Raw genomic sequence first — 16087 nt, 5'->3', positions numbered from 1 at the left:
CCGTACCGCCCGCTCAACCCATCTCTATTTGAAATTTTCCCAATTCCACAGTCGGTCCACCGTCCTGTGGGAAAACCTCAAGAACAGGCTTTTTGCCCTTTTGGAGAAGTTGTTTGAACTGAGCTCCTCGGTTCTGAGGCGGGTTTGGTTAGAACTCCATGGGAGGTGGGTCCTTCAACAGGGTTCCTTTTTTGCCGATTCAATGCAGCTTTGCTGTTCGTGTGTGTATGTGAATGGTTTTCCGTTTCCCAACCCAATGGCTTGAAGTAAATACACAATTTGCGTGTAAGGTGCATGATAAAAGTGAAAAGCAGTCTAGCGACACAGGACGCCCATCTTGTGAAACTAGTAATGTCACTATCAGGTGCAAAGTGCGATGTAATAATGTAATAGTTTGCAACCCAAGCAGGCGTGCCGGGGTGAAGATGTCGTTTGCTACCGAGAAAATTAAAACATCGCTCTGGAGCTGTTCGTACAAAATTTCTCCAATCGCTTCACAACTTTGTCGCTTTTGTTGGTGGTCGGGTGAGTACCTTTTTCTTTCACCGAAACGAAATTGTTTTTGTGGTCCCCGGTCTACGTATCGTAGGCATCATTAATAATCAGCTTCCGTTTGCTGGCCAAATATAATGCCACGGGAACCCAAACGTAAGACATGTTAACAAATTAAAACTTCACAACATCGCTGCTGCTGATGTGCATGCGATAGGCTCCCACACACCTGGCTGGAAAAGGGCGAGGCGAACGGGCGAGTTATGATAAATGTTCCCCCAGTCGGAACCCGAGGATCCAAATGTGCTCAATTTCATTCAGCTCTCAGAGTGGTTTCGTCGAGCGTTGGTCAGTGTGTTTAAAAATAAAACGAAATAAAACCTAAAACAATCCTAACCCGCACGCAAACAGATGTTAATAGATAAGGGTCGGTGGTCGCAACATTTCGTGCATGATTAATGACACCGCATGGCTGCAGTGACACACTCCGGTCGTCAAAAATCTGGTTCCAGCGTGGTCGTGATGGTTGGGCGAAGATCGGCCCGAGATTGGCTTTTCTTCCGAGCTGCGGACAGGAATGCGTCGGAGCCGTTAACGGAGCTATCAGCAGCCGGAGCAGCATCAGCAGCATCACCTTATCGGATCGGTCCGAGGCGAGGGCGAAGGCGTTGGTAAATGTAGGCCCGAATCGTGACAAGTTGTCTCCGCGCTGCCTTTTCTTTGCTGGCAAACGGAAATGATTAATAAACCTCCACCGTTGGAGGAGGTGCCACCGAATGGAAAGGTGCGTCAAATGCGTTCGCTTGAAATCGATCAGCTCAAAATGGAACGGGTGAATGGAGCGTTTGACTGGTTGCTTTTCTTTCACCGTTACGGCGGAGTTTTTCCTCGATCTCGATCGTGAACCGTTCGTTGATGAACGGTACACAATCCAATCCGTTTTTCGCTACGTGATCTATGATGAGTGTTCAAAGTTAACCCCGTGTGGACGACGTAAATCGAATCATTCCAGATCCTTTCTCCAAATTAGATTCCATATCGTACTCTAGCCTTCCAGAAAAAGGCTCAAGTCACCAGACTGTGCGCTGGCGAAAGGATAAAGCCGCACCCGAGAACCCGAAGCCTTGGGATGTGGCGTGAGTTAATTAAATTATTAATCCCCTGCTCGTTAGGACCAGGAAGCATTGTTTGCACAAATCATCGCTCCTCGTACACGCTCTAACGATGCGCACCATCGGGCAAACGAGCTACGGTTTCCCGGGTAGGAAGATTTATAAATATGTTTTTAATGCTCCTTAATGCTATTCAAATTACAATTCCAATCCACTTGAGCACACCATACGAGTTGGAGGATTCGGTTCTGCTTCGTCCGATTTACATGCGATTGCCTGTTCCAGTGCAATCCGGTGTGAAGAAAGTCAACTCGACCGACACTCGGATCAATTATTGTTTCGGGTTGGGGAAATTGATAGACAAACCGACACGCAAACAAAAGTCCTTGTGCTCGTTTGGAAGTGTTGAAACACATGAGGTAGTTTAGGAAGCTCCTAATGGCGCTTTATATAATCAAGCGAGAGGCTTAAGAAATATCTGTTCTATGATGAAATGTAATATAGAAATTGTGTCTTCAATAATTCAATTAATATTTAAATGAAATAGGTGTATGAGCATAATTTTATACATGTTTTAAATGTAATTCAAGTTGACCAACAGCGTTCGTTTAGCCTTGCAAAGAAATGCTTCTTCCAAAGGGGAAGCAAAACATTTGTAGCTTACTGTTTTAACTGATTTGAAAATAATAATCTCTACCCAGCATTACTCCATCTGTCGAACAGAAGCTGAACGCTGTCAGTTTGTCTATTCTAAGAACCACCGAAACAATCCGTTTACTCCGTTAGTAGAGAGCTATAGTTTTGTGCGCACATTCGAGGCGAGGGTTTGAAATGATTATTTACTCATCAATCACGCTGCTCGATGCCTCTTGCATACACGGCCCCGAACTCATGCAAAGTGCTGACTGACTTCGAAGTACACCAAACTTTAGTGTATGCTGGATCTGAACCGGGTAGAGGAGTTGTTTCAACCGTTGGGTAGCGCACTCCTGTTCGCGTCCTTTCCGGTGCATTCTCCATCAACGTCATACAGTCACGGGTCGGGCATTTCCGGGCCGGATGTGTGATGCCAAAAACTGGCCAGCTCACGTGCATTAAGAGGACCGTGTTGAGTAATGAACTTGGTGTGTACATTGTTTCCCCGGAAAATTTCCCAACCAAAAAGGTCGAGTTTCCGAGCCGTACCGGATGACCTCACCTGGTGGCGCTCGTTATCGAGAGGTAAACCACCGCGTTGGGTCAGATTGGGCCCCCGCCCCGAAAAAGCACCAAGATATCCGCACGGGATACGCACAGCCTTCCGTTGCAGGCCATTGATTAAAGGCCATTGGTTTGTGAAAACTTGCCGATACGAGAATAACGCAATTGATTTAATATGCACCTGGCCTCCTGGGGGAGCGTTTGCTCGACAGGTTCGGGAGGTTGCATTTTTCCAGACGTCATTGTTCGGTTCATCGGAAATCGGGTTCGCTGCACTGGACGCCAAGCGAGGGAAACATATCGCTGCACCTTGTTTAGATTGCATTGTTTTATTTCCCGGATACAAAAGGATACGGCATGCGGACGGTCGACCCGATCTGCCATTCTTCGGTACGCTTCCGGAAACCCTCCGGGAGTGGATGGGAAGAAGGCCGGGGGTTTACCAGGTCAGCAACAACTACCTCATTAATAGGGTTTACTGACCGAAACGGGAAAACGCCGGCTATGGTTACTGTAGCTTCATTCGATCGTTAGCAGGGATAATTGATGCATTATGGGTTTGACGTAGGTTTTTACAAATCCCAGATGATGACTCCGTGCCAAATAAAAGCGATTTGAATTTTCGGTACATCGTTGGACTAAATTCTGGCGGCTTAGATTCTTGGAATTGCCATTCGAAATCGTCACACAATTTAATTACTTGCTTTTATATCTCGCATCGTAGGGCGTTTTTAAACAGGCACTACTTTGAAACAACTCCAACCGAATGCACTTTTTCTGTGCAGGAAACCTGTTCCAGAATGCATGGCGAAGCGATTATGGGATGCGAGCTCGCGAGTGCCAGCTTACCGGCCGTCGATCAGAAATCAGAAATAGCACGCTTTGCGCCATAAATAACCGGCTTTTCTTCTCCGGTGTCGCAGGATAAAACCTCTTTAAGTTCATCTTCTGTAGCATAAAGTGAAAAAAAAGATACACGACGAACATCCTGCAGCGCAGCAAAGCATGCTCTCACGTTGCTGATAAACATAAAACGGACCATTGCAAGGAGCTCGTCCTGCGAGGTACATTAAATGGTATTACGATAATAAACTAAAATTCTGACTGTGTTCTTCCTCGGCTCGTTTTTTTTTCTCGCTGCAATGGGATGTAAGCTTCTTACGGTAATTTACTGCGAGTTCAGTAAACTGTGATGCAGGCTGAGCGGACTCTCTAATCGAGCAGGTATTTTTGCGCTATCTGTCTGCTGAAAACCTTCAACTGGTTTTACTTTTAAGCTCCTCCGAATGTCCGGATAATTGAAGAATAGCTGTAGAGTAGCAGTTATAAGAGATAGAAAGAGAGAGAGGGAGTCATCAAGAGCGGAGGTACTTGTTAGGATTGGTCGTCCCGGGTCGACTGCGAGGCGACACAATTAAGGTACGATTAACCGATGCAATCGGCTGCATTTACATGCTCCCTCTCACCGGTAGGAGGAACCGGATGCGTGCACGACACGACTAGATCCAAACCCCTACGGCGTGAACGCGACTCGTTGGGCAGGCTGGAGAGTTGGTTGATAAATTGCATTAACACTTCGAGCTCTATCTGAGTCTCTGGACTCGCTATCTGCTACATCATAATTAATTGAACGCAAGCGTTTGAGGATTGCCGGACTTTTCCAGTACTCGGGAAAGTGGTGTCCGGGCTGGCCACGCGGAAGTTGCATTGAAGCGATAGGCAGCTGTCGGTTCTTTATCGCTGCGAGACGATTATGTCCGCCGGGGTTGATGTTGAGCAGTCGCTGGAAAGTGCATAATGCCATCGAGAGTCTTGGAAAGTGAGTTATAGCTTAAATTGATTTGACCAAAATTAGCTATCGCCTTTGATTCGCTAGCCTTCACCGAATAACGGAGCTACTAGAAACTACCACGAGTGTCGCTTCTTGAGCCTTCGAAGCTACAAGCTCAACTATAACCCTGAGGGTCAGCTTGCTTCAAGACGAATAGATAGGATTTCGCAACTGCTCATGTTTCCAGCGGGCACATCGGACATAAATCTAATCCAATGTCCACATACGCCCTCTGAGATTTCGCACTAGAAGCCAACCGTACCGTTTGCCCCTTTAAGACGCTTTGTGCCGATGAAATATGCTTCCTTCACGATTAAATGGCTAATTTTAATGGCTAGGGTGTGCAGCGCGAGGTCTCAGATCATAACGTGACATTTACGGTGGACATGTGCGTCCAAGCCGATGCCGTCTCTCTATCTCTTGTTCGCCAGACGTAGGTATTTGGTCATAAAAGATGCATTTATAATACGCCCGGCGCGCAGCGCCCTCTCGGCCGGAGTTATTTTATTCCCCCCTATGCTAGTTCCTGCGCAAAGGTGTTGCTTCATCTCGAACATGCATTGTGGGATGGCAACGGACGGCCGCACCGAGGAGTTTCGCGAACCATCTGGTGAGCAGTAATGGCGTGAGATTGTGCTTAATTCGTTTGTTAAGTAGAATTTATTGATGCCTTTCAAAATACATACACTCACGCACACCCTCATGGATACAGACAGAAGAACCGATCGGTCATAGTTTTACGACATCACAAGACGCCTCGGTGTAATGGAAGAATCTCAGGTAGGTACCCTCGGCAATGATACACGAATGTTCTGAAGCGTTTGCAGCATTTTCCTTTTGCTTCCTCTTCTACGTTTTTCCTTTGTTGCGCTCGAGTAGTGAGAGTTTCCATTTTTCTTTGTCCGTGAAAAAACCTCCTCCATCGAAGCAAGCAAGGAGCTATGTAAATAATGGAAGATTCGTCCAATCGCACGCCAATGCTGCACCGCGGTCCGGTGCGGTACACTGACGGATTAAATTGCCCTCGACCGTGTGAAGACAGGAAGAAAGTCAATAAATTTCCACTCGCCACACTCGAAGCCACCGCGAAGCGTGGTGGGATTATCGTGGCGTTGGAGAGAATGGTTGGTAAATGGTTTGGGATCCGGTGCAACATGAGGCCCCATATATCGATCTTTGATAGTGGCCATTCACCCCCCAAACAACTCCTACCCTACCTCCTAGTGGTGCCAACCGGGATGCGAGTAACCTTTGTGAAGATCAGGTAACCAACCCTGGTGGGAACTTGGGTCGTATGCTGACAGGGAAAGGGGGGCGTCTACAGGGTACGCTCTGTGGGCGCTTTGTGAGCGTCTGTTCACCAGTGGTGCGGCTCACCAATCTCCACGAGCGTCTGTTCTCCAATAGGAGCGGCTCGGAACAGCGTCTGATCTCCAGTGGAGCGGCTGAAGCTGAAATGCGGAACCTCGTCAGCTATACCCAAGGTGGCAATCCCATCACGAGGTGTAGGCTGCGCATCCCTAGTAAGGAGGCCAGCCGAATTAACTTATACTACGAACGAACAAATAATGCAAAATACGTATCGGAATAACGGATCCAGACCCACGCTACGAATAAAGGACAATGATTGGAAGCTTGGGACTTGGAATTGCAGATCTCTCAACTTCGACGGAGCTGATCGTCTTCTATATGACGCCATAAACCCTCTCGGTTTTTCTATTGTTGCGCTGCAGGAACTTTGCTGGAGAGGAAGTAGAGTGTGGAAGCCTCGGCAGTGTGCTGCCACCATTTACCAAAGTGGTGGCAGTACCAACGAGCTCGGTACTGGCTTTATAGTGATGGGTAGGATGCAGGAACGCATTATTGGATGGAGACCCATTAATGAGCGTATGAGTGTGCTGCGAGTTAAAGGGAGATTCCGCAACTATGCGCTCATCAACGTACACTGCCCTCATGAAGGTAGGCCCGATGATGAGAAGGATGCCTTTTATGCGTTAATGGAGCAGGCGTACGACAGCTGCTCGAGGCGTGACATCAAGCTCGTTATTGGGGATATGAACGCGCAAGTTGGCAGGGAAGAGTGTTTTAAAGCAACCATCGGGACTCACAGCCTGCATGCTTGCTCTAATAACAATGGTCATCGATGCATCAACTTTGCAGCCTCCCGCGGAATGGTTGTCCGCAGCACCTTCTTTCCTCGCAAGGATATCCACAAGGCTACCTGGAGATCACCGGACCTACGTACCTGCAACCAAATCGACCACGTGCTAATTGACGGCCGCTTTTTCTCGGACGTCACGAACATTCGCAGCTATCGGCAGCCTAATGTGAGTTCTGACCACTATCTACTCGGTGTCTGCATGCGATCAAAGCTAGCAATGATCTACAAACCCCGGGTCGCTAGAGCGCACCGCTTCAACATTGACCTGCTAAAGGATAATGAAGTGGCTGTGCGCTACGGTCAGACTCTAGAGGCGGCACTTCCATCAGAGGATGAGGCCTCTACTGCACCAATGGAGGAGGTATGGACTAAAATTCGCCATGCAGTGGAAAGTTCAGCTTCCAGCAGTCTGGGTGCTAGAACGAGGTCACGAACATCAGACTGGTTTGATGCGGAGTGTCAGCTGCTCGCTGACCAGAAGAACTTTGCCTGGGGTAGAATGCTCCAAGCTGGAACGAGAGCCAACGTGGAGCAGTATAGGGTTGCCAGGAATAGGCTGGTTTCGGTCTGCAGGAGGAAAAAGAGAGCGCAGGAGCATCGAACTGCTGAGGACCTTGAGCAGCTCCACCGGTCTGGTGACACCCGAAAGCTCTATGAGCTTGTTAACCGGGAACGTAGGTCTAGTGAGCCTGCCATAGACATGTGCCGGGATAGGGAGGGTGGATTGCTCACCAGCTCTGGCGAGGTGGTTGAAAGGTGGAGGCAGCACTTCGAGGAGCACCTAAATGGGGTTAACTTGAATAGGAGCATGGATGCGGAAGTACCACTTGGGGCACCTGGGCACGATGATGATTACCCGGTTCCATCCCTGTACGAAGTCGTGCAAGTGATGCGGAAGCTTAAAAGCAACCGAGCTGCGGGTGATGATCAGCTCTCTGGTGAGCTCTTCCAGCACGGAGGGGAGAGCCTAGCTCGAGTGCTTCATTTGGTGATCGGCAAAGTTTGGGAGATGGAAGAACTACCCCAGGACTGGATGACCGGTGTCGTTGTACCGGTCTTCAAAAAAGGGGATAGGTTGGACTGCGAGAACTACCGTGGCATTACCATACCAAATGCCGCCTATAAGATCTTCTCTCAACTTTTGCTCCACCGGTTGCTGCCCCTGGCCGAAAACTTTGTTGGGGAGTATCAAGCCGGCTTCATGGATGGACGCTCGACAACTGACCAGCTGTTTACGCTCCGGCAGATTTTACAAAAATGCCGTGAGTATAACTGCAGAACACATCACGTCTTCATTGACTTCAAGGCGGCCTATGACAGCATTGACCGGCAACAGCTGTGGATGCTGATGAAGGAGTTTCAGTTTCCGAACAAGCTGATCAGGCTGTGTAGGGCGACTATGGGCAATGTGATGTGTTCTGTAAGGGTCGGTGGTGTCGCGTCCGCTCAGTTTGCTTCCCAGAGAGGGCTGAGGCAAGGGGATAGCCTTTCATGTATCCTGTTCAACGTGGCCTTAGAAGGTGTGATAAGGCGAGTAGGCATCGACACGCGAGGTACCATCTTCTGGCGCTCAATTCAACTCCTGGGCTACGCGGACGACATTGACATTGTTGCGATCAACAAGAGGACGGTTGCGGAAACGTATGCTGGACTTAAGTCAGAAGCTCAGCGAGTTGGACTCCAGATCAACACGTCAAAGACAAAATACATGCAAGGATTAGGGTCTAGGGATAACACCCCAGATACCTTTCCCGGCATCACCTTGGATAACGACACTCTGGAGGAGGTGGACTCATTCGTATACCTTGGATCCCAAGTCACATGTGACTCGGACACATCCTTGGAAATTCGGAGGCGCATCCTCGCTGGAAATCGCACCTTCTGTAGTCTACGTAAGTGGCTGCGATCTGGTCGTGTCTCCAGGCGAACAAAATTGACGCTCTACCGGACTCTAATAAGGCCCGTTGTGCTCTACGGACATGAGACATGGACCTTACTGGAAGGCGATCTGCGCGCACTTGGCGTTTTTGAACGCAAGGTGCTACGTTCGATCTTCGGAGGGGTGCGGGACGCGGACGGCGCTTGGAGAAGGCGGTGGAATGATGAGCTGTACGAGCTGCTAGGTGATCCCCCAATTGGTGTCCTGGTAAAAATCGGGAGACTAAGATGGCTGGGACATATAGCGAGGAGGCCTGTTAGCTATCCAGCCAGGGAGGTCATCGAAAAGGACCCAACAGGCACGCGCAGGAGAGGGGCGCAGCGAGTACGATGGCTTGACCAGGTCGAGGCAGACTTGCGGAGGATCGGTGTTTCGAGTTGGAGATCTGCAGCACAGGACCGGGCGTTATGGCGCAACATTTTGTTCACGGCACGAGTCGACCGACGGCTCTAGTCCGTTATATATATATATATGGAGAGAATGCCCCCCCGTCCGCTTTTCCGCAATGGCTTCGTGAGATACCTTTCATCGCTGCTGGGTTAGCGTGAAGGAGGACGAAGCAAGAGTTCCGGGTAAGTGGATAATAACGGGCACTAAGTGTGGGTCTTCGCTTGGGTGGGAGGGAGGGAGGGTGGCCGGGTGTAAGTGTGGCATGCATTGGCTGCATAGGTGCGGATTCGGATAGGTTACGACCCAAAAAGCGGTGAAGCTTCCAGCTTCCCGAAAGGTAAACATCGGTCAAGAGGAATGGGGGATAAAAACAGTACGCCTAGCTGAATTGCTGAAGTCCCGAAACCAAATCGAGAAAGTCGCCACTTCATGACTGTGCCAGATTTCCCGGGTCCCTCGGGCCCGTGGCAACCGTTGACACGCTCCAGCACGGCAACCCGGTATTGTTCCATCACGGATTTTCCTCCCGACGATTCGCAGATCCGTGCGTCGATAAGCGTACATAGAACCATCCGTTTGCGAGGGAAATTTATGCCCCCGTTGCGATCACCGGGAGTCGTTCGGGGCGGACCGTATGGCTCTATCGGCTCCTTGCCACGTCGGGCACAACCACGGTAGCCACCCAACCCAACACGAGGCCCCCGGGAGGCTGGAGGTAACAAATGTCAGCCATCGGAATGACATTGCACTGAATAAATGGCTTCTTAAGGTAGAACATAACACGTTCGGAGGAGGATTGTCGACGGTTCTGATCCCTAACATCTAAACGCGCCACAATGTTACTACGGCGACCGTATCGGCGATGGGCGATCTCTGACCGACGAAAGTCTTTCACTCGCGAATTCGTGACTCGAGGTCCGCTCCAGCGCCGGTGGACCGCCATTGTTTCTGCGATGCGCGGTCCGAGATTTCCGAGTGGATGGAAATCCCTTCCCGCGTACAACGTCGACCGCGCAACTAGCTGGAGGTCATTATTTGCTTATTTATGACTTTCTTTCTTTCACCTCGGAGCGCAGCGGTCCTAAACCAACACCAACCGTATGGATATGAGGCTCCCAGGCCGGTCGTGGCACGAGGCTGAACTTTGACAGCGGCGCTCTGGCACAGTTTTCGCTTTCGCCAGTCCGTGCGCCCGTGCGGTAACTCCAGAAGAGAAGTCCGGGAGAAGTGCGCCCGCGATCGTGATAGCGATTCCGGCCGAGGGTGGAAGGATCCCGGGATACGACTCCGGTCGATGGATCGTGCACAGGACAAGAGGACGTCGAGTATCTAAGATCTTGGATGTTCCGAAACGGTTTTGCTCCAAAAGTCTTACCAGGGACCTCCGGTTTCACCCCTTCTAACCAACTCCGTTCCTCCAAACTCTGGTGGAGAGTGTGTACATATTTTGTTGCTTCTCATCGATCGGTCATCGAGTCGAGCTTTTAGGCCTCCCCGATCTTCCCCGAAAGCTCAACAACTCCCTAGATGGCGTGTCCGTGTGTTTTGCGTACAAGGGGAGAGCCTTGAACCGAGCCTTGGCTTCCCTTTCTAGGTCAGATCGTGCCCGATTCGTGACGTCCACCCGGATGGGCCGGACGCCATTGTGCGCGCCCGGCAAAGTCCGCCTCGGGTTTTCGATGTGAGCAATGTTTCCCGACTCACCATGCTGCCCGATTAATTACCCGAGTTTAGACATAGATCCACATGGCTCGTATCGTACCCTTGCAACCATTAGATGGCGACCAAAACAACAATGCAAGAAAAAAAAGCAAATCCCTCCAACAGTCGCGATCTCCGCCGAAATAAGTGCTATCTCATCGTTTAATAACGTTCGTTCCTTTTATGTTGATTCCGCTCATATTCTTCGCCCTCTTATGCTCGTTCATTCGTGCATTCTTTTTCGGCATGTTTAATCTTCACAACCCCTTCTTGCCGTCCACCTCCTCAAGGGCAAACCCTCTGTGTTAGTCCCGATGTCGAACAAAACAGCGACCATCCGAAACACACAAATGAACAGCAGGACCCGGGTTCGCCGATAAAGCAACCCCCGTTCGATCGCTGGCTGGAGCCGAGCGTGCAGCGAAAACATGTTCATATGTACACAAACATTGATTAATCGTTGTGGCCGTGTGCTGCTGGCGGTTGGTACGATTTTGACTGTGAACTTCAAACTTGTTACAATTCATTTTCGAGCCCATCGCTCTCAGTCATCACGCGGATCGGTTTGATCGCCTTCCCTTTTCGCCCGCCTTCCGATCGATCGATTCGAAGTTCGCTTACTTATTATTATTGATTGCACCTCGTGCCTTTTCTCGGTTTCCTTCTTCCGCGGGCTCTCAAGATCCCGGGCGTGCCGTGTGATCCTTTCTTCGATTATTAAAAAAAAAAAAACGGTGCGTTGATATACGCATGCGCAGGGGGTGTAGGGCGAAGGCACCGCAGAACACAGAACGCGTTTGCGATCGGTCAATCAAAACATGCGCATGGGCCGAGGGAAATGTGATTGATGTTGGGACCGGTTCGTTTGGCGGAATCGAAAGAAATTCCTGCTCTCGTTGACAGCTGGAGCTTCGATTCGGACGCGATACGTTGCGTCCAATAATGAGCCAAATGATTCATAACTAATCATCAATAAAAAGGGTAAAATGCACAATGCATGATATTTTTTACAATATTGTTAATGGGGGTTTTCTCAATGATCGCTCCAAATATCAGTAATTAATAAAGCTTATCCGATGCAAAGGAGATTTTTCGTTTCAAAAATAATTGATTATCGTAAGTACTTATGTTCCCTGCAGTATTTCTCATTGTTAATCATAGCTTAAATTTGTATTTCACCCGTGACAATGACGAGCCACACAACTCCTAATGGGTTTCGTTCAATATGGTCGACCATGCAGGTGATTTCACCATTTCCTTTTCTTAACCTTCGAACCCCACCGGCGATCGGTTGCCCGCGAAGAATGCTGGCGGCATCACAAACGACCACGGAGGGAAACATTAAAAAAGAAAAAGGAAAACCCAACTGGAAAACCTTCATCTCTCGTGCAAGCACACAATGCGCCATCCGTGCGGTCGTTTTGTGTGTGTGCGCAATGGAAAAAGCGCATCAATTATTCTTCCATTGACAGCCGCCACAGAGGAGCAATTTTCGAAATCTTTGCTGCCATAATTAGAGCGGTGTCCAGCGGCGCCGGTTGGAACGGTTGGAGCGTGAACGCCACGTACACGTTTGGCGTACAGGCGTTGCTCGCAGCCTTGGTCCATGGAAATCCGCACGGTCCGGTCAGTTTCGCACGCCAAAGACAAGGAAGTGAAAGCGATGGGAAATTGTGAGAAGGTACACACAAAAAAAAGAACCCCCGGCAACCCTGAGGCGATTGAAGTGATACGGACACGAACTACGTAATGGTTCGATGGAGATAACTTAATTGAAAACTCACGCCCGCGCTAGGATCGACACTCGGCGCTTGGTTCGGTTCACGGAAATCACCATAAATCAATGTACTGGCCCGGTGGCTTCGTTCGGCTGAAGGATGATGCGTCGTTCCCGTGACAACTGAGGTCCGGAGTTTTGGAGTTCGTTTCGCTGGAGACGTCGCCGATATCGGAGAAGGCGGCCCAGGAAACGGGAAAGTTATCTCGTGGCCTCGTGTCGACCGATGGTGAAAAGCAACGCTTTGCATAAATTCAACATTGACGCGTGGGAGGTGAACTTTTCCTTCCGCGAACCAAACTGGCCCAAATTTCCCTCCTGACGGTAAAGGTGACAGAGCGGCACACGGCAAAAAGAACAGAACCGTTCCACCGAGTTATTTATTCGCACACGTAGAATCAATAGAATTTTATTTCGTCTACGTGAAAAATCATTCTAATTGGTATGCCACTGCGGAACGCACTCGGCTGTCGCACGTGGTCTTCGGTAGCGTGGGCTTTCGGGATAGACCGATCGGAAGTTGGCCGAACCAGAACGCACCGTCCCGCAGCGAGAACGAACGAACGAATCAATTCGATATGATCCGGCTCGCCCGGGGGCGGATTGCTTGCGTTTGCAAATATTTTGCAGCGAGATTCGGATGGTATCGAACCGTTTTGGCGGAACGCCAAAAATCACGTTCCTTGCGTTCATTGGAATTTTCTAGGTTTCAGCCATCGAAATCCATCCTTGACACCTACGCCCGGAGTGAGGGAGGAAAGATCGGGAATTGGCAGGAAATCGGATAGTCATATCGGAAAGTCTTGTGAACTGAAGTCCAAGGGACGTCCGGAAGTATATCTTTGGTGTTGGGTTTATGAAGCATGGTATTTGTGAGTCCTTTTATTTCTATAACATTACTTCTCAGAAATGAGTTTTGCATAAAAGTTCTTTACATGAGTCATACTGGAATTCCTATGATTCGTCCCTTCGGCTCCGACTTCGTTCATTCAGAACCATTGGCGCACACATTCCCAGCATGCAAAGGTGAAAGAATAAAACTTAATTTATTTTCATTCTTCAAAGTCTTCTGGACGCCAACGATTTCGCTTTGTGCGTGCCATTAACTGAGCTCGAAATAAAAAAGCCAAAATAACTAAATCCCAACCGTCGGGGAACGTTTTTATTTCCGTTTCTGTTCGAATGGCAATAAATCACATCACCTCTTGGCGATTTCAGCTTCCCCACCGCCCGAGCCCCGCCCCGGTGCGCGTTCGTGCCCATCATGTCCATCATTAATCATCGTCTTCGTCGATCGGTCACCGATGGGGGCTCGAAGAGTTCAGTACCGAACCGATCATTCTTTGATCTCTCAACTAAGTCCAAGTCTTCGCGTCTCGCAACTACTGCGGTGCGCCCGACGATAAGGTCCCCGCTGTGGCGGGGAGTCGCTTGAGGTGTCGATCGAACGAACTGTTCCTTTTCGACCTATAAAACCTAAGCCTCGGCCGTGTTCTGTTCACAGCCCCATACACCGAGTCCTGCGCCGCAGGAAACGTGCGTAAATCGTCACTTTTATGACGCGCCCGCCATTCGTTGAGCGGCCTAATGGCATTTACGGACAAACGAAGGCAACAGTAGCGATTTCGGAACGACTGCCAGATCAAGACGCTGTGGTCGATCTGTCGTCTGCGGACGTTGGAGGATTTGCAATTCTTTTTTGTCCGTGTCTCTCTATGCCGTTCCCTACCGAAATTGCTGAAGCGCTAATTAAACCGATTCAAAGCGAAGTCTCGCGGGTACGAACGAAGGACCTTAAGTCCAAAGAATGGCCACAAATGATGCACTTTTTAACGACGTTGGCGATTCCGTTTTTGACGGCAAACAATCCAGGGAGCTTAGTGGGATCCCGAACCCGGCAAACCACAGTGCGGACTTGAACTGGTCCCAGCAAAACGGAACACGCCGATCTCACCGGATAGGCTAATTCCAACGGAGACGGCTTACTAAAGTTAAACCAATCTGAGGTTGGGGTTTTTTTTTCGAAATGATTTTCGAGGGGAACTAGAATCGTAAATTTTTCGTCTCGTCGTCTCCATCATCATCATCATCAGCAGCAGCAGCATCTGCGACGGGGCGATGCGATAGTCACAAATCACGTCAACACTTCCAGGTTCGCCGCTCGGTCCTATGCGGAGTCGCATTTTAATGGGAGCTCCATAAGGTACCGGGGGCACCGTCCAGAGGCCAAATCACTCTCTTGGACAATCCGGGTCCAAGGTGTTTTATGGCACTGGAAGCACACCCTGCACTTTGTATGCAAACGAACAACGGGTCCGTTCCGTCCGGGGATACCAAGAAGGCAAACCCTGTGGATGATATAGGGCTGGGATCGCTCGCAGTCTGTTCCTGGAGGCGAGAAAGAGTTTCACTTTGAACCTTTTAAGATTTACGGAGTCATTTAAACATAGACGGACGAAAAGGAGCTTACAAATTTTAAACATCGTTTTGAATTGAATGTACGAAATCGATTTTGTCTTTAATTTACTTAAATAATTTAATTACACATACGCGCAGTATGTTCCATCTCCGCAAGGGTTTAGCAGAATGTTGAACATCATGAACAATCTTCAGCGTATTGTTGAAAAGCATGGCTCCCCAGCTTTTAGGGTCGTAATTCTAAAACACAACACTTTGTCTGCGATAAAGGTCTGCTCTGTATTCCGCACCGCAATCTCTCCCTCCCGACACACGAAGGTGTCATCTGCCCCTTTTTACGACCCGTGATGTGAAGTGAGATCGTCCCGTTCGGTTGTCTTTTTTTTCCCAGGACGATGATGGTCGTGATATTTTTTAGTATCGACTTTATCAGATTATAATAATGTCGAGGTCGAAAGTAATATGATACAGTTCTGAAGGGGCTTCTGCTGCTGCTGATGTCGTTGGTGCTAGAGCTACTTTTACTAGTTGCGATGAGATACACCACCCTTTCGCCGAGCCACAACACCCTTCTTCCGGCGACCTTTGGCTTCGTCCGGCTCAACAGATGGTACCGGATTGAATCTTCAATTCCATCTCCTTGTTTTTTTTTTCTTTTTATAGCACAGTGTGTTTTAGAAAAAGATCAACCCGTCACGGCTATAGCTTCGACGGACATTTACGCCCGAATAGTTTCATCACGCGTTCGCCCGTTTCGGACGCAGAGTTGACATTTTACGACGGTTTTACTGTCGCTTGGGCCAGTGAGGGTAAAAGTATATGCAGAGCGTTTTAATTTTTACGACCATTCCACGCTTTTCTTCCTGGCACTAGGCAAAATGGGAGAGCGCACCGCTCATCTCCCGGGTGTTGGTTGTTTTGATAGCTCAATTTTGGGCCGCCTTGTCCCCATCCGTGAAGCCTTCGTTTTCGATATGATGCGATTAATTATGAATACATGGGATCGCCATTGATTGGTCGAGCGGCGAGTGGAAGGAAAGGAGGGGCTCGGGGGTAACCGGGATGG

The 16087-nt window shown here is 49.3% G+C and overlaps 1 protein-coding gene across 1 annotated transcript; it reads left to right on the top strand.

The window, feature by feature from the left end:
- Window positions 1-5400: 5400 nt before the first annotated feature.
- On the top strand, window positions 5401-9691 carry LOC131267213 (uncharacterized). The gene is made up of 4 exons (XM_058270022.1): window positions 5401-5415; window positions 6369-7330; window positions 7475-8688; window positions 9666-9691. The coding sequence occupies exons 1-4, from the start codon at window positions 5401-5403 to the stop codon at window positions 9689-9691; spliced, it is 2217 nt and encodes a 738-aa protein (XP_058126005.1).
- The last annotated feature ends 6396 nt before the right edge of the window (window positions 9692-16087 follow it).

Source organism: Anopheles coustani, chromosome 3 (assembly GCF_943734705.1).
Source record: "Anopheles coustani chromosome 3, idAnoCousDA_361_x.2, whole genome shotgun sequence".
Lineage (NCBI taxonomy): Eukaryota > Metazoa > Arthropoda > Insecta > Diptera > Culicidae > Anopheles > Anopheles coustani.
This window is presented reverse-complemented; position numbering and strand designations above follow the sequence as displayed.

Excerpts from the sequence above, each read along its gene's own strand:
- LOC131267213 (XM_058270022.1), top strand. Across the intron at positions 7,331-7,474 it reads ACGAGAGCCAACGTGGAGCA|GTCTAGTGAGCCTGCCATAG; the intron begins GTATAGGGTTGC and ends CCGGGAACGTAG. Across the intron at positions 8,689-9,665 it reads TCGCACCTTCTGTAGTCTAC|ATCCGTGCGTCGATAAGCGT; the intron begins GTAAGTGGCTGC and ends GACGATTCGCAG.